This window comes from Phoenix dactylifera, chromosome 12 (assembly GCF_051530095.1).
Source record: "Phoenix dactylifera cultivar Ajwa chromosome 12, Ajwa_hap1_PhDact_Kaust_v1.1, whole genome shotgun sequence".
In the NCBI taxonomy this organism is placed as follows: Eukaryota; Viridiplantae; Streptophyta; class Magnoliopsida; order Arecales; family Arecaceae; genus Phoenix; species Phoenix dactylifera.
In genome coordinates, this window is record NC_143201.1 from 20,756,624 (window position 1) to 20,783,837 (window position 27,214).

The window sequence follows — 27,214 nt, forward strand, 5'->3', positions numbered from 1 at the left end:
CCCTTCCAACGAGGAAATGCCAAGTTGGCTGGCCGCCCTTCGCGTTCAACTATTTTTTCTCCTGTCTCGAGGGTTCGCACTCCAACGTCTCTCTAGCCCGAAAAATACCGCTTTTCTCCGCTGCAAGGCGCTTTCGGTCCCGATGATTTGATACTCTGGCTTATTCCCCGAATTTTAATTTGAATATGCTTCGATTCCGCTGCCTTCCGCCTCTTCCTTAGGCCTTTCTCCTTCAACTTCCTCTTCCTCCTCGGCGGCTTCTCCTTCTTCTGGATCCCGAACGGTCGGTCGAGGAGGGATTCGCGATCTGAGATTTGGATCGGTAATTCGGCATCGGTTTTTTCCTTTCTGCGGTTCTTGATGGGATCTGCCTTCGAGGTTCGGCATTTGGGAAGGTTTTTCTGATCTGGGTGTTTGTAAAATGTAAAGAATGAAGATCGCGTTTTGGCGAGATTTTGTTCTTTCGATCCGGCTTCGGTGTTTACATTCCTTGCTTCTTTTTTTTTCGTTTTGATTCGGATTTTTTCGGAGAAATCTGAGGTTTTCCGACCTGGTTGTCCGATAATTTGAAGAAAAACAGCGATCTTGGTAGGTTTTTGAGGCTTCGATGTCCGTCTGTTTGGGGTATCATTGGTTATGTTCCAGGCGGTGTCTTCTGAAGCTGGAGGGCTTCTAGGGATTGGATCTTGGTGAAGCGTGAATCCTGTAGCGGTTTTATGATCTGGGACATCGGAAAGGTGGGAATTTGGGGAAGATGTATGCGGTGGAGAAGTTGAGCAGCTACATCACCCGGGGGGCGAACACCGTCTCGGGGCCTTTCCACCCGTTTGGAGGAGCTGTGGACATAATTGTTGTTCAGCAGCAGGATGGGAGCTTCAAGACCTCGCCGTGGTATGTTCGGTTCGGGAAATTTCAAGGTGTGCTGAAGACGAAGGAGAAAGTTGTCAACATATCTGTCAATGGAGTCGAAGCTGGATTCCACATGTTCTTGGATCATAAAGGTGAAGCCTATTTCCTCATGGAGTCTGATGCCGAAGAAGGAGACTTCCTTGTGTCTCCCACATCCTCTGGAGACGAGATAGATGAGAAGATGCCAAATGGACAATTGAAGAAGATTCAGAGCTGTGATTTTGATGGTGGTCGGGGAGAGACGATTAGCCACATGGATATGGGGAATGGGAAGATTGTCAAGCGAACAAGTTCAAGGCACTCAACAATTTTGGGTCGTATGTTTGGACGGAAGTCGATGAAGGATAAAGATGAGGGGAGCAATGCAGAGAGGGTGAGTTCGTTGGAGCGTGCAGAGATTGCAGCTGACCTCTTGGAAGTGAAGTGGTCGACCAATCTCCCGACCAGTGATCGGAGGGCTGATAATTCTCTTGGAAAACCATCTGAAAGTGACGATAAAGATGTGAATGTTATTGAAAAAGAACAAAGTACACATACACCTTCTTTGAAGAAAGGCCCTGATCATGATGAAATGGTTAATTCTCATGGTGAGGACCTCGATGATAATTTTGGAAGCAGTACTGCAAGTAAAAATCATTTGGAAGAGATAGTTAAGCATGATTCTCCATGTATGAGAGATGATGAGGAGGTTATAGAGATTTGCACTTCTGAGAATGACAATGTAGCTGATAGGTGCGAGTTCATCTCTGATGAAGTGACTTCAGAATCCAAGGATCCTGACGCTAATAGCCAAAGTTGTGATTCTTTTAATGATTCAACTGGTTCCCATAGGGAGCGATTGGGTGACAGTTTTGGAAATGATATGATAAACAAAAAGGATTTTGGAGAGATAACTTCCCATGAGGACGTTGTAAATGTTTACACTTCAGAGACCAGCAATACAGCTGATAAGAATGAGGCAGTCTTTGAATTAGTAAGAATAGAATCGAATCAAATTAACGTTCAAAGTCCTGGTTTGGATGCTCTTTCTCATGATTCAGTACAGTCATTGAGTGCAATGTGCACATGTTCAACCAATGATTTTTCTGTTCTTGAAAATGAAGAGAAGGAAATTTCTTCTTTCAGCTACTGTGAAACTCTAGAAAGCTCAATCCGCAGGCTCAATGTTTCCATGAACCAAGCTCCTCATGCTGCGGACCTCTTTTCAGGTGGGGTTGGACAGGGAAAGATAAGTTGTGAAACTCAGTGTGACACAAGTGAGCCAATCTCTGCAGTAAGGTCACAACTAGAATCAGGTGCTTGCCCAAGCAAAGAAAATTTGAGTGGATGTCATGACCAGACTTCGGAGATTTCCAGAGTTGAGGTTTCTTCTATCTCTCAAAATGATCAATGTGACTGTCCAAGCAATGCTGACTCTTCTTCCATTATGGCTTCTGAACAAATTTTGAGTGGCCTTCGTTCTTCACCTAACGGAGTAATTGAGGAATTGACTCAGGTGAAGCAAACAAGTAATAACCAATGTGATTACTTTGGGAATGAAACTCAGATGGAGGCGGGAGAAACTACAGACCTCATTGAGATCAAGCGACTTGACTCTACCTATCAAGTAGAAGGGATAGAAAATGTTTGGAAGGGAGTTAATGTGAATGAATCTTGTATCTTGAATGGTGATAGTAATGCTCAAGAATATGGTATTGCTTCTGAATCTGTGGAAGAAATGAAAGCCAATGCCCTGTCCCCTGAGGGCTCAGAGGATGATCAGTTCCCATTCAGTGACCCTCACAGCTTTGCTGCTAAAGAAATTGACCCTGAGTTATCGCTTGATGACACAGCAGTGGAAACAGAAGATCACCAAATGGTCACTGCAGAAGCTGACCTCAAGGAGCATGAATTGAAAGACATAGAAAATAAGCAGTTTTTTGAAGGCTTTTCTAATGTGTCAAGACCTCATGCCAGTCCAATAAATATTCCTGGAAGCTGGACAAATAAGGCCGGAAATGAACTGTCAGCAAGATCTTTACCCAATATCCGTTCTGACATTCATGATCTTGAAGGATCCAATCTTCTTCAACCACTAAGTTGCTCACTGAATTTAAAATCTACAATTGATGTGCTGGATGTACTTGAGAAGGAATGTTCGAGCTCTTCAAAATTGGAGGCAGACTCTCACAGCAGTGAAGAGCAAGGTCAAGTTAGACCTGAACATGTTGCTACAGTCGTTGATGTCGAAAATAAGGGAGAGCAGAACGGCACTCCAATCAACCCTGCTGTTGGTGAGTGAATGAATCTTTTTCCCGCTGCTTCTGTATGTATATAAGTCTAGCAAAGCTATATATATTACTTTGCCTATTGGTTCTTTGGTAAATTCTACTTTTAAAGGTTGCACCAAAATATTCTGCTGAATAGATGCATCTTGAATTGTATATCAGCAAAGCCTTTGCAAATTATCATGCCTCTTCAGATCTGGGTTATACATGATTAGAATATTGGACACATGCATATTTTTGAACTAAATTTGGAGTTTTTATATATTATGTACTTCTACACAGAGTTATCCCTCTGCAAACACTTGTTATATGAAGGGATGGGGGCTTCTGCAGCTTGTCAAGCATTTAATTCTGAAAAAGTGAATTTAGAGAAATTTTGTGCATTGGGCCCATCGCTTGTGAAGAATGATAAGCTAGTTGTCAAAATTGGTGATCATTATTATCCGTGGGATGCAGCTGCACCAATCATTTTGGGAATGGTTTCTTTTGGTCAGGAACAAATATTCAAAACTGAAGGTATGATACCTGTGGATCGAGAAGAGAAAAAGCTTCAAGGGGATAATTCAAGTGGCACAGTACCACCTGGGGTTAGCTGGAGGCTTTGGCCGTTCAACTTTAAAAGATCTAGAACCATAAGCACCGTGCACGCAGCCCATGAAGGTCTTAGTGAAATAGATGTAGATTCCGCTTCTGAGAAGACTAAAAACCTGACTGGGGAAAATGACATGCTGAACGCCAGGAGTATGAGGAAGAAGGTGCAATCACTTGCTCCGACTTCCGAACAGCTTGCTTCCTTAAATCTTAAGGAGGGTCGGAATATCATAACATTTAGTTTCTCCACTGCGATGCTTGGGCGGCAACAGGTTATTGTTTTCATAGCTTTACCCATTATAGACATATTTTAAGTTGTAAGTCTATTACCTAATGCATTTTTACATTCAACAGGTGGATGCTAGTATATATCTATGGAAATGGAATACTCACATAGTTATCTCTGATGTTGATGGAACAATTACTAAGTGAGTTCTCTACTTGCTCTTTCAAGACGTACATTTAAGATGACTTTGTTTATTTAGGATGGCCAGCAGGTGCAGCTGTTTCATCTCAGACAATGGCCAGCCTTGCATTCTGATTTGGGAAGTAATGATTGGAAGAAGCACTATGCCCATAGGTTGTCAGATCTGGTCATAAAACTGCAATTCCTTGTGTGTTCTAGCCCACTGACAAAAGTTGAGGTGTCCGCCTTCTTTACCACTCATTTTCTAATAAGTATAAATAAAAGAGCTGGTTGCTTTCTGGGATGAGACAGGGAAGCATGATCCATGATAAATCATGCAATTTGGTTTACTTTCGTATTTATTATTACTAATAAAGAAGGCTCTTAGTGTAGTATTGTCTTGATATTCCATCAATATCTAAATAACATAGCAAATTCCGTACTCTTCCTAGAGTCCTCCTGACTTATGGATCTATGGTCCCAGAAAGTAAGCTTGGTCTGCTATTTTCATTATGTTGATCCAAGATTCTGTCACCTATGCCTTTGCAAGCTTTTGAAGTGCCGATTCAATTTACATAATGTAGGCATTTTTCTGACATCTGTTAGACTTGCTTAATTGAATTTTCTTTTGTAACACTTGTTTTTTTCTTTTCAAATAATGTGGTTTTTATTTAATATTGTTACATATATTTATTAGCATGTGAGTTTACAGTGGTGTTCAATGAAAATGACTTGTCTACCAAAGAAGTTTATAATGTACTTGTGCCTCTAAGAGTCAAATATGTATGTTATAAGATCTGGAACATGTATTATTATCACTAAAAACTATCTAACATGATATATGTTAGATAGCTATGAATTTTCCTGGTGCATCTTTGTATGTGATCATAGATGTATAGACAGGTCTTCCTATCTTTTCATGTTGATTCTTGCTGAGTGCCATCACTGCGAAAAAAATGATATGTATATCGTAGTTGGCTGATACAGAAACGAAGATACATAAAACCTTATTATTTTTAGTTACGGTACAAAGCACTTCAAAGCTATAACCAGTTTGATTGGTCTCCAGTACTCAAAAAGTGATTTTCGACCCTTTGATAGTCAAACTACCTAAATATGTAGTAGAAACTCAGGTTACTTGAAAATGTTGCAGGCTGGTCGATATAACTTTTTTATAATGTTTCTAATTGATCCAACTGGTGAAGGGTTGAACTGGACCCCAACAGCGGGTAAGACCATGCCAGAATTAACTCAGGAGAAAGAATGCAAGGAGCCTCAATGGCTTAATGACCACTTGTGAATGGTGATGAATTCAAATTAAATCACCTATATTCAGTAGTAATAGTAGTTCAATTGCAGCAAGATCTCATTTCTTTGATTTTAACATTTATATCGATCATCAAAAGGTTTAGCAGCTACTCTCAGATTTTCAGCCATCCAATGATTAAAATCTTGATTTCCTCTCCATTGTTGTTGTAGACTTTTTACGTCATTGAGCTTCATGTATTTTTGATGGCTTTTAGTCTTTTAATTTCCAGACAATCAATGCTTTGGCATCAATCTTTCATACATGTTGATGTATGGAAGGCCCTAAAAACAAATATCTAGCTTGCTGTCCAATTTTCAGGAATAGGGAAGAAGAGGAAAGTTTTAATTGCTATGGTAAAAGGGATCAAATAAGATCAATTTTCCAATCAAACTGAAAGTAAGATAGGCACAGCCCAAGTTCTACATAGAAACGTATTAAAAAATAGAAATTTTATAACTGAAATAGATAAAGGAGTTCACATAGACTTATTTATATGGACTAAATTGACTAGAAAATATTTCTTCTTATCAAGGTCCGCAATCTCGGTACCGGATACTGTATCGGTATTTTATTGATTCGGTACGGTACAGTACGATACACCTTTGTGCCGAAATAGTTTTCTTACCCATTTTCTCAATTTCATCTCGATATGCCTCGGTATGGACTGGTACACACCTCGGCACATGTCGGAACACCCCGGTATGGGACTTGTACCGACTTGAATGTGTTTCGTACCAATTTTCTTCCGGTACGGTATGGGCCAATACGGCAGACTTTGCTTCTTACTCAAGAAAGGACTCGTATAATGACTGTAGAATGCTTTCCGCATGGTTTGACAGCAAAAAGAATCACTAAAATTGGAAAGTGAATCTCCTAAACAAATCAGCAACCACCTCCTTTTTTCTCACTAATTTAACTCCAATTAAAGTATCTAAAAATTATGTAAGATATGCCAACTGGACACTTGATGGACAGCTAAAAACTCTTAAAATTAAAGTTCTCAACAGTTGTCATTGCTGTTGGCTACTGTAGTGGGAACAGTGCTGAATAATAGTTTCCCTTTGTAAATAGAAAACATTTAATAAAACATCATTAATTGTTTAAACACCAAAAGGGTAACAGTCCTATGGCATGGATTTGGACCCCAAAAATGCTCCTGCATCACATGGGAAGTCTTTTAAGGGCATAGGATTAAATAATGGTAAGAACATAGTCTGCCGGTACCGGATCCTACCGGTACGGTACAACTATATATTTCGGTACCGAACCGTACCGGCCCGTACCGACCGGTACCGGCCCGTACCGGCCCAAACCGACTCGATACCGGCCCGTACCGAACCGGTACCGGCCCGAACCGAACCGGTCCATACCGGCTCCAATTTTTTTTTGGTTTTTAGCCCCATCGGTACAGTACCGGTTCGGCTCGGTTTGGTTTGGCACCGTACCGGTACCGATGCCCACCGGTACGTCGGTACGGTCGGTACCGCGTACCTTGGGTAAGAAGTCCATATGGATGTAATCCAAGTGAAATTGAAGTCTGGGAAGTGCAATTCATGGAAGCAGAAAAGCATAAGATTTGGCATGGCTCTATGGATATAGGAGTTGAGGCTGTCATCTTATCTTTTGTATACTACTATACCTCTTGTTTTATTTCCATTTCATGAGCAACCAAAGCACACTAAAGATGATGTTCCCTGTCGGCTTCCACTGATGAACCGGCATATCCTCTTTGTGTCTCATCGTATTGCTTCAGCCTGCTGATCATTCCAAGTAAATCTCTTACCCACTCTTGTTATCCTGGAGTTATTTAGGCAAAAGCATGCTAGTTAGGAGCATTGAATGTATTTGCAACTTCCACACTGTTTGGCATCATTATATCTGGTTGCTTAAAAACTCAATATGAGACAAATATCTTTGTATTAAATTTTCTCTGAGTAGCCACTTGTATAGATTTTGTCGACTTTGGCAGCCTTTACGTACAAAACTTTTTGATTGCAAACGGATGATCTGAGCTCTACTGTTGTAGATGTGCAATAAGCTGTTCTATTTTATTCCTCTTTAGATCATATGTAAGAATTTTATACTTTAAATAGGGCAGTGGAGAACTTCTTTTGCATGGAAATTTTTCTGTCTCTATGTTTGTGTGTAGTTCCTGACTGGGGAATTGCTTTATCTTTTGAAGGTCTTGGTTTTGCTGATTTTGCTATATCTTTTTGCTGATTTTACAGATCAGATGTTCTTGGACAGTTCATGCCTCTAGTTGGTGTAGATTGGTCCCAGACTGGTGTTGCACATCTATTTTCTGCAATTAAGGTTCGCTACAAGTTTCCACATTTGCGATAGTGGCAACTTAACATTAAACGTTTTTACGAATAAAACTTTAGTAAACGGTCACTTCTTTTATCCGTATTAAGCTATGGATTTGGTTTAATGGAGATTATAAAGTTATCATTGCACTTGGTAAGTTCAATAACGCATTGTGGATGAGACTTTATGTATTAAATACAGATCATAACTGTAATCTTAATCACCAAGCCTTGTTCCATTTATTTGAATTTGGCATATGTATTTTCTTTGCTAATTATCCTATAAAAGGCTACATCTGGTGTCACTTTTTGCTTTTCTTGATCCTCTCTCTATTTGTCAAAATGGATATAGAAGCACAAAATATTTCAAAATGGCTAAAGGAGTCTGGACATTTTATATGATTTTTGTCTTCCTGTATGCTCATAGGGACACCTAATGGACATCCTTGAGTTGAATTGCTACAATTGAATATTTACTTCCCATTCACAAATGACTTGATTTCCCAGCACGGTTTGTAACACCAAGATTTTAAATACTGGTACCAAATACTATAATGTTTTTCCATCGGAACACTATAGTATTGATATGGTAGCGGTATGGATGGTATGTACGGAAACTGAGCTCTTTCAAGAAAAAAAAAAAGAAAAACCATCGATATTGACTGGTATGGTTGGTTTAGTACTGCAAGTGCACATCGATACAGACTGATATAGATTGGTATGGCTAGTCCATACTAATACGACTATTTTAGCATTTCGGCAGCCATTGCTGGTGCCAGTTTCATCTTGGAATGGTACGGAACTGGTTATATCATCCCGCTTCTATGGTTTTTGCAACCATGCGAAACACCCACGGTATTGGTCTTATTGATCACATATCAACATGGTATATACTATGGTATACCCTTATATCCATCTACTCATGATTTGTTTGATACAAGACAATATGGAACATGAGATGTGTTACGGGGGAACTTAGCCACCACGCCCCACGTGACCGGCACGCGCGCCCAGGAAGACTACGGCAGCCCCTTGATCCAGCAATCCGACCCCGAGTCGGACATCTTCGGCTCCGCAGCCCGACCCCGAGTCGGCTGCCCCTTGATCCAGCAATCCGACCCCGAGTCGGACATCTTCGGCTCCGTAGCCCGACCCCGAGTCGGCTGCCCCTTGATCCAGCAATCCGACCCCGAGTCGGACATCTTCGGCTCCGCAGCCCGACCCCGAGTCGGACATCTTCGCCTCCGCAGCCCGACCCCGAGTCGGACATCTCTCGACAACGACAGGCTATTCCCCAGAGGCACGCCGCAGCCTCCTGCTCCACTACTCCCTGCAACGGTTGTATCTGGCGCTGCTCCACGATCCCCTGTAACAGCCGTACAAGGCGGAGCTCCACTACGCCCTGTCACGGCCGTACCCAGCGCTGCCCCACGACGCCCTGTAACGGCCGTGTCAGTGGCAGCTCCATCGTGCCCCACGATGACGAACCCCCCTGAAAGACCCCCCAGCCTGGTATATATGCGGCTGGGGGGAGAAGGGGGGGTAAGCAAGAACTTCCAGAGCATTCTCTTACTTGCTACTATTATCTCTCCTTCTCCTCCAATCTCCTCTGACTTGATCGTCGGAGGGCCCCCACTACCCCAGTGGTGGTGCGAGGCTTGCTTGCAGGTTTCCCAGTGGAAGGTGGAGCGCAATCAACACCAACCAAGGCAACTCAAACGGAACCCCGTTCACACCGCTGTGTCAATCGTTCTCGGTTTGGACCACCAGCAACAGTTGGCGCTAGAAGGAGGGCCCGAATCTCAAAGCGATCGTAATGGCACGGCGAGGTGGTCGTGGAGCTTCCAATGCCTCCGGTCGCGGGGCCTCTCGCGCCTCCGGCCGGGAGGCCGCTGCGTCTCCAACACATTCTCAGCAACACTCCACCGTTCCACCCCCCATTCAGATGGTCGAAGCCGCTCAGTTCGACCAGTTAGCCCAGCAGGTTCGCACCCTCGCGGAGGCAGTGCAGAACCTGCAGGGTGTGATGTTTCGGGCGCCGCAGCGGGCCCAGGAGCCGCTGCTCCCTGAGCGCTCACCTGTCCTCCTCAACCCGCGCTCCTTCCTCTCCCATGGGGAGGAGCGCCGGCGCGAAGAAGATTCTCGAGCACGGTCCATTCTGCCGGGACCTTCCCATCGGAGCTGCGCGGGGTACGAGAGGCGGGCCCGGGCGCGTTCCCAGACCTCCCAGTCCTCAAGGAACCCGCGCTCCAGTCGGTCCCCCTCTCGGTGCACCTTGTCTCCCACCCATCGGTCGCGCTCCCTGGACCGGCGGGTGGACGATCTCCACCGACAACTCCAGGTCCTGAAGGGCCACTCCAAAGATCCCTTCGCCGACTTGGAGATCTCCTCCCAGCCGGCGCTTGCCTCGAGGATCCTGCGGACCCCGAATCCGCCGGGGTTTAAAATGCCGGCGATCGAGCCCTATGACGGGGCGGCGGACCCGCGGGATCACGTCGAGAGTTTCAGGACCCTTATGCTCCTCCACGGAGCATCAGATCCTCTCCTCTGCAAGGCCTTCCCGGCGACCCTCCGTGGCCCGGCAAGGGCGTGGTTCGCCGGCTTGGAGGCTAACTCAATCCAGTCCTTCGACCAGTTTACTCGCCTCTTCATCACCCATTTCGCCGTCAGTAGCCGGCGGCGACTGGTCTCCGACTCCCTCTTTGATGTCCGGCAAAACGAGGGAGAAAGCTTGCGGGATTATCTTACCCGCTTCAACAAGGCTACGCTGGAAGTCCGGAACCTGAGCCAGGAAGTGGCTCTTTCAGCCCTGAAGCATGGCTTCCGAAAGGGCAGACTCACCTTCTCCCTGGACAAACGCCTGCCGCGGAGCTTCCCGGAGCTGTTGTCCCGGGCGAACCAGTATGCGGACGCCGAGGAGGCGGCCGCCCACCGGAGCAAGGAGGCCGCCGAGATCCCTCCAAAGCTCGGGAAGAAAAGGCGAAAAGAGGCACGCCAGAGGAGGAGCCCGACGCCTCAACGTCGGCGCAGAAGCCTGTCGCCGGCGAGGAACCACGGCGCCCTACGCCCTCGTTCTCCGCCCCGACGTTTCAACCGGTACACTCCTCTCCTGACTCCCCGGGCACAGATCCTCATGGAAATCAAGGGGCGGGAGAACCTCCCGGTCCCGAGACAGATGAAGAAGATTCCTGGGAGGAGGCCCTCTCGGGCGTACTGTGAGTACCACCGGGACCATGGCCACGACACCGAAGACTGCTTCCAGCTTCGGGACGAGATCGAGGCTCTCATCCGCCGAGGGCGTCTCGGTCGATATGTGAACGACCGACGTCCCCCCACAGACCCGCGTCCGGCCGATCCGGCCCCTCAGGAGCCTCGGGAGCAGAATCGACCCGTCGCGGGCGTGATCCACACTATCACTGGGGGCTGCCCCCGGCCCGAGAGGAACGCAGGGGGCTCGACTGAAGCGTCAGGGGCAGCCGTCGCAAAGAGGCAGAGGGTCGGTAATGTAATCACTTTTTGTGATGAAGATGTAAAGGGGGTTCAGACCCCCCACGATGACGCCATGGTGATTTTCCTCACTATGGCAAACTATGATGTAAGGCGTGTTCTTGTGGATAGTGGAAGCTCAGCTGATATTTTGTTTTACGAGGGCCCTTTTGTGGGACAAAACCGTGAGGGCAATCCCCCCGTCAGCGCTGGACGCGCGGGCCGGAAACGTCTCCCTCTGTCAGCGCTGGACGCGCGGACCGGAGCGCCCAAAGCGGACAATACCTCGTGGGGGACGCGGTCTCTTTCTGCTCGGCTCGGTTGGGACTAAGGCTGTTGCCGGGGTGAAAATCAGGCGCACGACCAGCGAGCGGAATTTCCCGAGGCTCGGCCCTCGGATGCCAGGCTAACCCGATGATCATCCCGGGAGCAGACTAGCCTGAAGCCCCGACTGGTCGCCTCGGCTTGCGCCAGCCTTGGCCGACCAACGAGCGGAATTTCCCGAGGCTCGGCCCTCGGATGCCAGGCTAACCCGATGATCATCCCGGGAGCAGACTAGCCTGAAGCCCCGACCGGTCGCCTCGGCTTGCGCCAGCCTTGGCCGACCAACGAGCGGAATTTCCCGAGGCTCGGCCCTCGGATGCCAGGCTAACCCGATGATCATCCCGGGAGCAGACTAGCCTGAAGCCCCGACCGGTCGCCTCGGCTTGCGCCAGCCTTGGCCGACCAACGAGCGGAATTTTCCGAGGCTCGGCCCTCGGATGCCAGGCTAACCCGATGATCATCCCGGGAGCAGACTAGCCTGAAGCCCCGACCGGTCGCCTCGGCTTGCGCCAGCCTTGGCCGACCAACGAGCGGAATTTTCCGAGGCTCGGCCCTCGGATGCCAGGCTAACCCGATGATCATCCCGGGAGCAGACTAGCCTGAAGCCCCGACCGGTCGCCTCGGCTTGCGCCAGCCTTGGCCGACCAACGAGCGGAATTTCCCGAGGCTCGGTCCTCGGATGCCAGGCTAACCCGATGATCATCCCGGGAGCAGACTAGCCTGAAGCCCCGACCGGTCGCCTCGGCTTGCGCCAGCCTTGGCCGACCAACGAGCGGAATCTCCCAAGGCTCGGCCTTCGGATGCCAGGCTAACCCGATGATCATCCCGGGAGCAGACTAGCCTGAAGCCCCGACCGGTCGCCTCGGCTTGTGCCAGCCTTGGCCGACCAACGAGCGGAATTTCCTGAGGCCTAACCCTCGGATGCCTGGCTTAACGCCGGAAGAAGTTCCTGAGGCCTAACCGTCGGATGACTGGCTTAGAGCCGGAAGAAGTTCCTGAGCCCTAACCCTCGGATGCCTGGCTTAGCGCCGGAAGAAGTTCCTGAGGCCTAACCCTCGGATGCCTGGCTTAGAGCCGGAAGAAGTTCCTGAGGCCTAACCCTCGGATGCCTGGCTTAGCGCCGGAAGAAGTTCCTGAGGCCTAACCCTCGGATGCCTGGCTTAGCGCCGGAAGAAGTTCCTGAGGCCTAACCCTCGGATGCCTGGCTTAGCGCCGGGAGAAGTTCCTGAGGCCTAACCCTCGGATGCCTAGCTTAGCGCCGGAAGAAGTTCCTGAGGCCTAACCCTCGGATGCCTGGCTTAGCGCCGGAAGAAGTTCCCGAGGCCAAACCCTCGGATGCCTGGCTTAGCGCCGGAAGAAGTTCCTGAGGCCTAACCCTCGGATGCCTGGCTTAGCGCCGGAAGAATTCCCTGAGGCCTAACCCTCAGATACCTGGCCTAGCGCCAGAAGAATTTCAAGAGTCGGGAGTCAGCGAGACGCTACCAAGAGTTAAAAAGAAGAAGGACGAAAGTGAAATGAAGAAACTCTATTTGCATTAACTTTCATTGTTTCAGGGCCGAGACCCATACAACTTGGCAAAACGCCAACACACAAAGAAAAGAACGAAAATACAGAAGGTCAGCTTGGAGGAACCCCCGGGTCGGGAACGCCGGCCACGTCCGCAGGGGGTAGGGAGACGGTTGGAGAAGCAGCAGGCAATGGCGCCGGAGGGGAGTCGAGAAGGGAGATCCTACTCAGGTCAATTTCGGGGTACTTAGCCGACACCCTTGCCAGGCCTTCCTCGAAGCCTAAGACAAAGGAGTCGGACCCCGCGTCCGACATGTCACGGACGAACTCGTCAGACTGACGATAGGCCTGTACCGCCTCCGACATATCACGGGTGAACTCGGCGGACTGACGATAAGCCTGTACCGCCTGACGCCCGATCTCTGCACTCTTCTCGGCCAGCGCCGCCTCTGCCCACTCCATAATCTGAGCCTTCGCCTCCAAGACCTTCGCCACAATCCGGTCGTCCGCCTCGGAGGAGACCCTCAGCAGATCAGCCTGAGCCTCCTTGTGCTTCGCCTCGGCAGCAATGCGAGCAGCCTCAGCCTCAGCCTCCTCCAGGCGCGAATGAAGCTCCTGGTCGCTCGCGCGGGACTTCTCCAAGGCCGACTCCAATTCGCCCAGCTTGGCTTCAAGAGACCGGGTTCGGTTGCGGGCGTTGTCGGCTGACCGCTGGGCCTTCTCCCACCTCTCCCGGTAGTCGGCAGCCTTTCGGGACTGCTTCTCGGCCCGCTCCTCCGCCTTCTTGATCTCGCCCTCGAGACCCGAGGCAACCTTGAGTTGCTCCTGAGCCTCCAACAGTTGCTTCTCGAGGGTGACGAAGCCGAGTGCCCGCTCTTCGGCCACCCGGAGCCTCATCTCGAGGTCCCTGGTCGTCCTCCCCGCCGCAGCCTGACCTCCCTCCTCTACTGCCTTCAGTTGGCTCTCGGCCCTCGCCAGAAGCCTCGCCTGTTCCTCGTAGCACTCCTCCAGGCGGATCATGTACTGGGCGAGCTAAGAGATAGGAAAAACGAGGGCGTCAGGCGGGGATCAACAGAGCCTATAAATGATGAAAGCGACCGAAAGAACACTCACCGACATGAGACAGACGCAGCTGGCAGCCCCAACGTCAGGGACCCTCATCTCTCGGACCTGCCTGCGGTCCTTCTCCAGCAGTACCGTCTCGATGAGGTTTCGGGCGCCGGCGAAAGTGAAGGCCGACCCCGACTTCTCCCCGGAGTTGGACGGTGGTTCTGCAGCCTTACCCTTACCCATCGCTTGGGGAAGAGTCATGCTGACCATGCTCGGAGCGGGGACCGCCCCTGGAATTGACAGGGTCCCGCTCGGCCGGGGCCTCGGCGCGTCCCTCCTCGTATCATCCGGAGCCGACCGAGTCAAAGGCTGGGCTGGGGACCGATCACGTCCGACCCGTCCATCTCGGCCGCGCCCGGGTGATGCCTCCGGAGAAACGGTAGTCTCGGCATCGGAGGGCTGATACAGCGTCAACTCCCGGTCTGCGCCCGCGGCGTCCCCCTGATCGGTGGGTCCGGACCCGTCTGTCGGCGTCGGAGTCGCCTGCCGGCGGGACTTCTTCGCCGGTGGGGCCCCGCTCGGAGGAGCTCGTTTCTTCCTTCGGACTGCTTCCAGTAGGGACGTCCTACCAACAGCCGTTGCCTTGTCCGACCGCATGACGTCGTCGATCTTTGCAAAAAGGACGAGGTGGTCGGAGGTTGAGAAACTGAAAGAAAGAACGAGACGAAAGAGGAGAAAAGAGCTAAAAAAGAAATGGTGGCGGGCTCACGGTCAGTGGGAACCGAGCTCAGACCAACGTTCACCAAGGTATCCTCGGAAATAAGGCAAGCCACCGGGGGGAGCCGGCCCTCGGCAACCAACCCCTTCAAGACGGCGACGCCATCGGATTCCTCCCTCGACAACCTCGATAGGCCAATCGGGGACTTCATCGGCGTCTCCCAGGTTGCCCTGATTCCCCAAGAGGGATCTACGTCAATGAAAAAGAAACGCTCCTTCCAGCCGTGAATGGAGGAAGGAGCCTCCTTGACGAGGCCGCACCCTCGCCGCGCCGCAAAGCACCACCACCCTTTGTCTTGGGGGTGGCCGCTCAGGCCGTAGCATTCCCAAAAGACATTCAGGGTGGCGGGAACCTCGTGCATGCGGCAGGGAACCTGGAAGGCCGTCAGGGCGCGCCATGAGTTCGGCACCAGTTGCGTCGGCGCCACTCTTAAACCCCGAAGCACCTGCACAACTAAGTCCGAGGGGGGAAAGCGAAACCCAGCCTGAAGAATGCCCTCATTGATGGCGACCTTCCCTGGAGGAGGATGGGACATCCTCTCCTCAGGCCCCGGGAGCGTAACATTGCAGGCCTCGGGAAGGTGGTATCGAGCCACGAACCTATCTAGGTCTTCAGCGACCAGCTCCGACTTAATGCGGTCTGCTCTCACTTCGCCCATCCCTAATGGCCAGTGAATCTACGGTCAGGACGGGGTCAAGAAGGGGGAAAGGACCGGAACGACTGGAGTACCCTAATACAAAAGGAGAAAGTATGGAGAGCCTTAAATTGAAGAATGGGGCAACTCACCGGAAGAGAAGGAAGAACGGCTCCGAGAGCGTCAAAGGAGGAGCAAGCGAACAGTCCGACGGCAATGACGGCAGCGCAAGGGAGAAACTCGAAGATGTCTGTAAAGAGAAAGGCGGACGGAGGAGGGCCCCCGGTTAAATAGGCGGAAAGGTGGGTGACGCCTCGGTGACGCCAGAGGACGCCTGGCTGCCGAAGGGTCGCTCGCGCCCCAAAGGCGAATCGACGCCATTAAGGAGGGATGTCCGCCGAAATCCTCAGACTGTCAGGTCAGCAACAACCGCCATACGCCATAAAGAAGGCGGGGAGCTCGAAGCGCGCGCGCCTCTCCGAGGGATGGCGGCAATCACGAAGCATCACTCCCTTCACCCGTTCCCCTTCTGGTTCCAGGCTCGGAAGTGGGGGGCTACTGTTACGGGGGAACTTAGCCACCACGCCCCACATGACCGGCACGCGCGCCCAGGAAGACTACGGCAGCCCCTTGATCCAGCAATCCGACCCCGAGTCGGACATCTTCGGCTCCGCAGCCCGACCCCGAGTCGGCTGCCCCTTGATCCAGCAATCCGACCCCGAGTCGGACATCTTCGGCTCCGCAGCCCGACCCCGAGTCGGCTGCCCCTTGATCCAGCAATCCGACCCCGAGTCGGACATCTTCGCCTCCGCAGCCCGACCCCGAGTCGGACATCTCTCGACAACGACAGGCTATTCCCCAGAGGCACGCCGCAGCCTCCTGCTCCACTACTCCCTGCAACGGTTGTATCTGGCGCTGCTCCACGATCCCCTGTAACAGCCGTACAAGGCGGAGCTCCACTACGCCCTGTCACGGCCGTACCCAGCGCTGCCCCACGACGCCCTGTAACGGCCGTGTCAGTGGCAGCTCCATCGTGCCCCACGATGACGAACCCCCCTGAAAGACCCCCCAGCCTGGTATATATGCGGCTGGGGGGAGAAGGGGGGGTAAGCAAGAACTTCCAGAGCATTCTCTTACTTGCTACTATTATCTCTCCTTCTCCTCCAATCTCCTCTGACTTGATCGTCGGAGGGCCCCCACTACCCCAGTGGTGGTGCGAGGCTTGCTTGCAGGTTTCCCAGTGGAAGGTGGAGCGCAATCAACACCAACCAAGGCAACTCAAACGGAACCCCGTTCACACCGCTGTGTCAATCGTTCTCGGTTTGGACCACCAGCAACAAGATGTATTAGTACATACTAGAGCATAAGACTTTATGTACTGCAATATGGTCTATTTTTCGAAACTTACCCAGTTAAGTGTGAATTGCATGCCTAAACTACTACCCTCATCCAATTAAGCTTATCTGATAAGATTTTCATGACTCTGGTTGCTGCAAACCACAAACTCATATTAACCTGCACAGAGATGTTTAAACTTTATCAGAGACTTATAAAACATGGATTGAATGAGATAATTAATCTCCTTAGTGAAGATTGACTTGATGAAACTTAGAAGCATTTTGCTCTTCTAAACAATTTAAAATAATCTGGTAACAGCAGAACTACAATATATTTCCTACAGTTAACCCTTGCCTTAAGTTCTTAGTTTATTGAGAGTTATTCAAAAAAGCTTTTGCTCTACATGACTTTTATTTTTGTTATCCTAGGCCATTTACTTTTCTTTCTATCCCTACAAGGAAATCCGATATCTCATCAAACAGAGCTTTATTAGATCTTCATTTAATATGCATGTACCCATTCAATTTCTAGAAGTTTTGCACTTCATCTCTTGTGTTCGCTTCTTTTTGTATCCTTCCTAGAGTTGCCCCAAATCCATCTCAACGTTCTAATCTTTGTTTTGGTCATCTTACATGCTCAGAACTTCTTAATTCCCAATCTTTTGAACCATGTAATTATCTGATCCCTGTTGCCATTTTCAGAGTTACCCTTAAGTCACAAATGCATGCATTTATTGGACATCCTAACAAGAAACTATACATTTTAGTTTATGTGATGAAAAACCAAAAAGACTCATGTTAGAGTATGCTTCTTTCTGTAGCCAGCATAATACGATTAATTGTGTATTTTTAGGGTACAGTTAGAAGAGAGGGTCTTTTGTTATTTGAAGATCTTATTAAAAGACAAGTTGAGATCAGAGAAACAAACCATAAAGTGATCAAGACAGATGACTCATGGTTGTTAGGAGATTAATCATGCGGTAGTTAAAGAAATCATTCAATAAATTGACATAGAGCACTAATGTTGATAGCTTTTAATTGTGTCTTGTCAAGTTGACTCATTAATTATTGAATCATATTTTGTCAAAAAGGTCAACAAAATATGTGATGAATACCTTCATGGTCCAAATTCAAAGAGAATTAAGCCAAAAATTAGGAACAACCCTGAAGTCTTGACGAATATATTATTGAGAAAAACTTGCATGTTTTCGATATTTTCAGTGGGCTTACAAATTAGCTTCTTATCATCTTATGTTTGTTGTTATTGCTTCGACTCTTGAACTTCATACCTGTTTGTTCGGACGCTTGATCTATAAGTTCTGTTGCATATTTCCTGATATTTTCAGCAGGCTTACAAATTAGCTTGCTATGTATGTTGTTGTTGCTTGAACTCTTGGAATTCATACCTGCTCATATTTTGAACTAGGTTTTTGAGGAAAGGTAGTAGATGATATTCTGTGTCCATTTGATATGCAGTTAAAAACTGAATCACTTGTACCATAGTGCATTGTCTTTATAATTGCATCCTTTTTCTCTTGCTGATGCCCAATGAGATCTAGGATATTGCACCATGTCATCTTTGTAAGCATATTTGAGTTTGTTATAGGAGAATGGATATCAACTGCTCTTTCTCAGTGCACGTGCAATTTCACAGGCGCATCTAACAAGGCAGTTCCTTTTCAACCTTAAACAGGTCACATACAGAGAACCAATTCTCAATTCTGTTATCAGCATTATAAAGTTGTCCTTTCTATGTTATCTTCATTTCTAAATATAACCATGAAGGTAGTGACGAAGACATACTCTCATTTCCTAGAGATGTAAATATGTTGTAATTTGCAGGACGGGAAAGTGCTTCCTGATGGTCCAGTTGTTATATCTCCAGATGGACTATTTCCTTCACTTTACAGAGAAGGTGGTTATTGTAATTTTCTTTCTTTCTTCTTTTTTTTTTGCTTTTGATTTTGCTATCGATATTGGAAGAGTTGCATGTAAAATATATTTTGTTATGTTCAGTCTTAGAGATTACCTATATTTTGAGTTAGAGGCATCAACGTGTGCTAGAATATATGCTGATGTACTTCAGACTCTTACTTAAGCTATGCTAATTATAGTTCTCACTTTAAATTAGACTCTTGTTGCATCTCCATGTTATTTCTTGTGGATTATTGAGGATTCATATTACACGAGTAACCTATAGGGAGGCACTATTTACGCTCATGCATACTTGAAACTTGATGTTTGTGTTCAGTTGGATGCCCCAATACAGTTCAACAGATTTCTGCTACCTGCATCATGTATCTTAAAAGATTTATCAATTGAACTCATGAGAGCCCAAACAGAAAACATAAACAAAATTTATAGATTGTTAATGATAAAAGTTTGTAATTGACCTTTGTGTCATGAGCTTCTTAGAGAATTCACATTTCACACACTTGGATGAATATTAGTGGCATGATGATTGCCATTAAAAGAATGCCAGAAATAAAACCTGTAAATCTTGTCTTATAAGGTGTACCATCATAAAGGCTAATAATGTGATGTTATTAGTTACTTGTGAAGCCACCAAGAAAATTAGTAGAAGTTGCTATTGAGGCCACCAAAGAAAGAATGGGGCTATAAAATTTTGGGAAAGTCTGAAATTCCTGGATCAAAGAAAAGGAAGGTAAAATGAGTGGAAGGAGGTGAAAGAGGTGTAGAAGGCTAAAGAGATGTGGACCAAAGGAAAGAAGTAAAATATAAAACAATTTGTTTTTCCCATAGGAGATATGAGATTATATGAAAAGCACCTAACTTCATTTCTGTGTCTTATGAAAGCATATGCCAATATGTGCCTATGTCAGTGGGTGGTCTAAGTAATTCTAAATGTTCTAATTATTCATTTTCTCATATAGGGACTTGCTAATTCAGATTATACTGAAAATTATTTAAATTTAGTTGGTCTTGATTCATCTTCTAGATGGTTGCTTATGATAACTTACCACTAGACCCAAAAAGCTAAACTCGTTAGGCAAAGGGCCAGCTCCTAACAGCTTATGGTCTTTGTTTCTGATTTTTTAGGTGCAAGGATTCCTTGCTTTTTGGTATTTTTATATTCTACTAGACAAGGTTTAAAAATGCAATTTTAGGTTTCAGTTTTGAGTTTTGACTGGATGAAATGAATTTCTATTTTGACAATTGCAGTGGCTTTGGTAGTTTTGGTTTTATTTTCGGCATCCTGATTGAAAAAATTGTATAGAAAAATGTCAAATAAAATTATGAAAAATAAAACAAGTCATGATAATAATTTACTTTTAATTTAAAGTACATAATATTATTTGGGAGTTGGGACCCTTGGATGTATCACCTTGGGTGCTTTAGCATTGAGATATCAAAAGAATATATATTTTTAAATATATTGTTAAAAAATTCTGGTTGGAGTATAACACATCATTTTACGGTTTGAGGGAAATTTAGCATATGATTATTCAGGTGCATATGAGTCTTGAGTTTTAGGACTTAGCCAAAACTTGTCAAAGCAGTTAGTTTTCTCTATTTTTTTTTTAAATTTTGTAACATATGCAATGGTTTCATTTTTCTCAAAGCTTGTGAAGAAAACAACCAAGAGTAGCTATGAACTTTAGAATTTTGATCCCATAAACTAGTTTTAGCCAAAATTCCTTGACCATGCTACTTGAAACTTGGATATTTGTGTTTCGGGTTGAGAGTTTTGAATGAAGCTTCTAAGTTCTAACCATTCTATTTGAAGTTTTATTTCAATTTATGACACTGCAAAGTCAGAAGTGAAATAGTTTGAGTTCCATGTGAGACATTTTGAACCAGACAAGTATTTCATTTTCTTTTTATTTACAGTATTGTTTGGCTTAATCCTTTTTCCATATATGTTCTACAAAACTTGATTCTTTTGCTCCGAAGGAAATATGTTGAAGCTATTGTGCCTTTGTTCTATGTTTAAAATAATGTGAAATTGAGTTCTTTAACTTTATTAATTGTAGTTATCAGAAGAGCTCCTCACGAATTCAAGATCTCATGCCTAGAGGTGAGTTCTGCTCTTGCATGTTGGATTTTTTCAGAGGTGCTTGTTTCTTGAACCTTATTATTGTTATCTTATTTTTATTTAATCGTCTAACTAATAGATTGGATTTTGAAAATGAGCTGAAAACTTCTGCTGTGACTTTTTGTGGGTGTTAACATGAATTTCTAAATGCACTTAACAATCAAATATGACTATTTATGTGTCTTCTACTAATTTGTTTGTATATTACCATTATCATGAAGAAACTCATGCAAAAAATGGTAGTTTTGGTTGTCTACTTTGTGTAGCAGTACAAATCGGTCAGCTTCCTATAAAGTGATTTTCTTATTATTGTACATGGTATCCAGATCTTTTGATGTCACTGAGGATTAAAGATGGATTCATTTGTTTTCCTCAGCCACTAACTTTTCTTCCTTCTTTTACTTATTAATGGTTGTCCTCTTATAGGTTGTAAACCTGGTCCATAATTCTGATCTCTAATATTACAAACAGCTTTTTTATTCTATTCTGCATTATTCTTGTTTATCACCTGTTGATGACACATGGCTGGGCCCTTATTGTAAAATCAATTTTCCTTAGCAACACATTATATTCTTTTTGCAGATATTACATGAAGAACAATCAATTACATGATCCTTGGACTGAAAACCATAATCCTGCTAGAGTTCAAAATTATTTACTACTACCTTAAACCAGTTTCTGATTCTCCTAGGAGTATATTCTTTTTTATTCAATGTCGTCGCCCTCGATTGATGCTAAAGACAATACTGTCGCTCTTGATCGATGCCATGGATACTCTTGCCGATATCTCTGGCCCTTATCGATGATTGGGGTTAGGGTCACAGTTTGGGACTTTCGACATCCCCTACCTCTCCCTCACTCCCTTTCTCTTCCTCCCTCAGTAAGACCCCCCCTCTCTCTCTCCTTCCATCTCTTTCCTCTCCTCCTCCCTCTCCTTCCCCCTCTCCCCCCTCTTCATAAGCCCCCCTCTCTCTTCCTTCCTCTCCCTCCCTCCCTCCCTCCTCTCTTTTCCTTCCTTTCCTTCTCTCTCTCCCTCCCACTGGTTCAATATGTCTCGAACTAGTAAGGTACATACATGTACCATACCGAACCGATCGCCAGTCAGTAGAAGCCCCGATACCAATCCAATGAGCCTTCTGTCATGCCCCCGCCTGCGCGGGACACGTGAGGCACCCAGTGCCCACGTGGGGGCCACATGAGGGAACACGGGACTCCCCTGCCAGATATTGTCCGGTTCCAGCGCTTCATGCAAGCATCCTTCACCCCTCCTCGGTTTTGTTTTTCACCAAAAACGCGTCTGCAGGATCTGAAGACACCCATCTCATATGCCCAGGCTCTGGAACGAGTCTTTCCGATGTGGGACTATTGGGCCTCACACCCTTCTCACCATCGGACAAGAGTCGTCTTCGGCTCTGATACCAAATGTCACGCCTCCGCCTGCACGGGGCACGTGAGGCACCCAGTGCCCACGTGGGGGCTACATGAGGGGGGAACATGGGGCTCTCCTGCCAGATATTGTCCGGTTCCAGGGCTTCACGCAAACGTCCTTCACCCCTCTCCGATTTTGTTTTCCATCCAAAACGCGTATGCAGGATTTGGAGATACCCGCCTCATATGCCCAGGCTCATGTGGGCACTGGGTGCCTCACGTGCCCCGCGCAGGCGGGGGCATGACATTTGGTATCAGAGCCGAGGACGGCTCTTGTCCGATGGTGGGAAGGGTGTGAGGCTCAATAGTCCCACATTGGAAGGACTCGTTCCAGAGCCTGGGCATATGAGGCGGGTGTCTCCAAATCCTGCAGACGCGTTTTGGATGGAAAACAAAACCGGAAAGGGGTGAAGGACGCTTGCGTAAAGCCCTGGAACCGGACAATATCTGGCAGGGAAGCTCCGTATTCCTCCCTCATGCGGCCCCCTCGTGGGCACTGGGTGCCTCACGTGCCCCGTGCAGGCGGGGGCGTGACAATCATTATGATCCTACTGCAAGAAAAATTAAAGATTATTCATGAGCTGATTGAGATAAGTTTGGGTGTGCAAGATGATTGACTGGTGGTGGTTGCCTAGGAGCTAACCGTGGGGTGATCTGTTAGGCTTTCCAGACTTCAAAGTCACTTAAGGTATGCATGAAGTCACTTTGGGCATTTGGTTATCGTGATGTGGCCTGAAGTGATTTCTCGTTGCGAGAGGAACCGAGCTTAAAAATGCATGAAGTGACTTCGGCTGGTGGTGACTTATAGTCACTTCGATGAAGTGAGTGGTCAGCCTCCCACTTACAAGCAACCAAACATGTTCTAAGAGAGGATTCCTAGGTACAAATAACGTTAGCATAATCCTAGCATTGAAGTTCGTGGGTCGGCAAATAATACAGCAACTGTGCAAAAAACTGCTGCCATCTGCATGGAGGTCTCTATTTTCCAGATCTCAAAGAGTGATAAGGTGATTTTGTAGTGGATGGGTTTTCCGTTAGTATTCAGGTCCAACTTTTTGGTTTGTTCCAGTTTTGGTGTGTCAATCGATCCTACAGTGGTGTTTGGCAGTGAGTTACTGTTGTCTCCAAAGCTTCTGGAAAAGTTCTGGAATAGTGATACAGGGCTCTGATATTCTTTACTTGAGGGAGGTGCAAGAGTGAAGGCAATACTCCCACAAGGTATTGATCTAAATATATGCAATAAAAAGAATCAAACTATTACGAGTAAGCACCACACTTATGTGGTGCATGGGGACCATAGATAGGCTTTCCATTACCAAGTCAAAAGGAATGAAAATTTTCGCTGGGACATTGCGCTAAACATTTATATATTTTGATGCAGATATAAAATTACGGCCTTTGCCCCTTCACTACAGAAATGCAACAGTGAAAGGTGAATAGCTCTTGCATTTTTTTTCTTGTAATGATTTCTTTGTTTGCTTGGTTTACAATGTTGGGCCAAGGAGTACTTGTGACAAAGGTGGTCAACATTCATGGATAAAGCATTTTAGCTTTCTCTGGAGCTGATAGTGAACATATGGTTCTAGCTCACAAAATGGCCAAAAATTCCATATACATATGTTAAAGCTCAGGCATGTCTTAACTTTACTGTACCAATTTATTAAATGTGCTTGGTTATGTTTGATATATGCCGGCTTCTTTTTCTTTTGCTTCAACGTGTCACACTAGAAAGGTTTTGTCTATACATTTCAGAAGGTTTTTGTTTTCTTGGAAAGATATAATTTCAAGGAAAGGTTTTAAATACCAATGGGATGATGGGGCATCCCACCGTCTCAAGTGTCTGGATGGGGCACCATCCCAAGTGTCAGAACGGGACAAGTTGGAAAATAGACCAGGGTGGGACGAGATATCCACAGTCTTGAGTGTGAGGATGGGTGGCATTCCATTCCATAGAAAAACAAATACAGTCCCATCCCACGATATTTGAAACCTTGTTCTAAAGGCATATTATTTCTTTCTGATTGCAACACATTCTATGCAAGCTCTTACTTCTATGATATTTTGCAGGAAATCAGGGCATTATTTCCTTCTGATTGCAACCCATTCTATGCTGGCTTCGGAAACAGAGACACGGATGAGATTAGCTACCTTAAAGTTGGAATTCCTATAGGAAAGATCTTCATAATCAATCCCAAGGTAAGATTTTTAGATTTTGATGGTATTAAAGAAACTGCAACAATCATCAATGGTTTAAATCAATTGAAGTTCGTTATTTTAAATGGCTAGGGTGAAGTTACAGTGAACCGTCGAGTTGATACAAAGTCATATACTTCCCTTCATGCTTTAGTCAATGGAATGTTTCCTCCCATGTCCTCAGCTGAGCAGGTTAATCCTATATTCCTATACCTCACATTTTTGGTAAAATCACTTTGGATCATAATATTTAGTAATATATTTAATGCCTGATCTTGGGAGTAATGTTTCTTGGAATTGGATGATTCTTTTTCTAGCTATTACTATCTTACATTAGTGAAGGGTGGTTGGCTTTTCATTTCTTTACTTTAGTATGCTTAAATTAATTTTGTGTGCTTTCATTTGAAATTTTTGGCTTTAGGAGGACTATAATTCCTGGAATTACTGGAAGTTGCCTCTTCCTGAAATTGATGTTTGAACCTATCTATGTCCTTGCAAGAGGAGTTGAACTAACCACGTGGAGCGTGAAGCTGGAGAGTGCCTGCAAGCATCACTTGAGAACCTTCAGGTAAAGTTATTAACTTGCTTGTTATGTAAATCTGATGTAACGATAATAATTTATTAGCTTAGCAATCCTCGAGAGAGGAAGCACACATGCAGCTTGCCCTTGCAATGAAATGATTTATCAACCGCTATCTGTGTATTTATGGATATATGCATGATTCTATAATGTATGGATGCATGATGGATCTGTGTATGTTAAAATATGTGCTATCTTGATTGATGAGATGGAAACTCTCTCATCTTTAGTATTAGAAATAAATAGCTTATGTGACTGGAGCTTGGTAAGTCAACCTATGTACAGTTATAATGCTCCATTTCAAGACAGACAATAGGCCGTTCGACCATGTATTAATATTATGCTTGAACATTGTTTTATTCCTTCACTGATTTTGGATAATTTTGGTTCTAACACTCGTTCCTCTATCTGGTTGAGTAGCATATATTATGTAAGATTCCTTAAATGCTATTCACTTTCACAGGCTAATCACTGGTTGGGTATGGTAAAAGCATGATAGATTGTCAGCTGGACATTGTACATAGACATTAATGGATTATGGAGACAGACGTATTTTACCTGATGGATTTGTACACTTGCACCGTAAGGTCATACAAGTAATGTAACCACTCTTTTTCATTCATTAGTTATTGTATGAAAAGAAAAAACAGAATAGTTGCAAATAAATGTAATGTCAATTCCATTCTTATTAGCCATCATTCATGTGTTAGCTTTTAGTACATCAAATGTCAATGTGCTTTAGATCTAGTAAAAGCAGTGTACAGGTTGATGTTATCTTTTAATTTTTATGACATTGGTATTAACTCAATGGTTGTTCTTTGGCTTACTAAAAATCTTGTATAAAACAACTTTGTCAGATCTTGATGAACTAAGATGACTCAAGTTCATCTAGGGTGTTCGTCTTCTTTCTGCCTCTTCCTGTTGTAAGCTTGATTCGAGCACTCAAAATAAGGTCCAAAGAGCAGCAGACGATGTAATCTAATTAGTTAAAAGAGAACGTAATGCAGCAATCTCTCAAAATCGAGTTAATAGCTGAAGTTTGATGGGTCCTATGGCTCCACTTGATGACATTGTCAGTGAATGGAGCTGTAGGAGTCCCATCAGCTGTGTAACTTTGTAGTATGAAAGCTGCGGTGCGCTATCACTACTCTGGCTTAAAAGATTGTAGTGTTACCATCTTTAAGACATCGTGGAACAGACCTAACCACATATTAGGTAGTTATTTTACCTTTTTAGAGCTTTTAAACTTTGGTTAACAGATTGTAATAGTCTTAAGATGTTGTGGAATGGACCTATGTGCAGATCAGTAATATTGGATTTTTCTCAGAATATTTTTAAACCTTTATTAAAAGATTGAAATAGTTTTGAGATATAGTGATATTGTGTGCGCTCTAGCACCAGAAATCTCTTCTTTCATCTAAAACCCCTTCTTATAAAATAACATCTTGCATCTTGTTAAGTTTGTCAGCATCTGACATATGCCTGGATGTTTTTTTCAGGGAAAATAATATAAAACATGCATCCTAAAAACATGGAGATATGCAGAAAATATCATGAGGTGAAGGCAGATCAGTGCTCAATCCAGTAACACTAATTTAGTGGGGTGGCGCATGATTGACAGAGTGATAAATATTGCAGTTTGTCAAATTGTACACAGAGAGATGCCCACTAGTTTAAGTTTAAAGTTGGTTTTAGCAGAACTTTATGCCCTTCCGGAGAGGTTTTTAAATCAATAGAAGCCATTATTATCAGGTAAGCATCTGTAAGGGTGCAAGCTAATGTTCCTAATAATCCAAGCAAACTTGTTTTCAAGCTGGATGAAAGAACTGAAAAAGATGGTATCGTAGGAAAGACGGTGCAAAACAATCTTCTTATCTTCCATACCACACACTCTTCAATAAAATCAGGTGGGTACCACCCCCCAATCACATCCCAAAAAAAAAGAAAAGAAAACAATCTTCTTATCTTCTGCCTCGTCTCCCCCTTTACTGAGACTTACCTTTTCTCCCCCTAATTTTTTCGCTTATTAATTATGTCCCTCTTGTAGCCAACT

The 27,214-nt window shown here is 45.7% G+C and overlaps 1 protein-coding gene across 10 annotated transcripts; it reads left to right on the top strand.

Moving 5' to 3' along the window:
- On the top strand, positions 1-27,012 carry LOC103701810 (phosphatidate phosphatase PAH2-like). 10 transcript variants are annotated; one of them, XR_015972187.1, is made up of 13 exons: positions 44-3,182; positions 3,459-4,039; positions 4,122-4,195; positions 4,253-4,411; positions 7,711-7,795; positions 18,510-18,596; positions 18,746-18,818; positions 20,899-20,942; positions 23,770-23,820; positions 24,456-24,584; positions 24,675-24,773; positions 25,003-25,149; positions 26,661-27,012. XR_015972187.1 is itself a non-coding variant. In XM_088708980.1 (10 exons), exons 1-10 carry the CDS (start codon positions 755-757, stop codon positions 25,057-25,059), a joined length of 3,657 nt encoding a protein of 1,218 aa, XP_088565106.1. In that variant the 5' UTR covers positions 44-754; the 3' UTR covers positions 25,060-25,274. The 10 variants fall into 10 exon arrangements, 2 of the variants coding, with proteins under 2 accessions (XP_088565106.1, XP_038985995.2); XR_015972186.1 differs by lacking the exon at positions 23,770-23,820; XR_015972180.1 differs by lacking the exons at positions 4,253-4,411; positions 23,770-23,820 and adding an exon at positions 25,625-25,748 and having other exon boundaries at positions 26,661-26,861.
- The last annotated feature ends 202 nt before the right edge of the window (positions 27,013-27,214 follow it).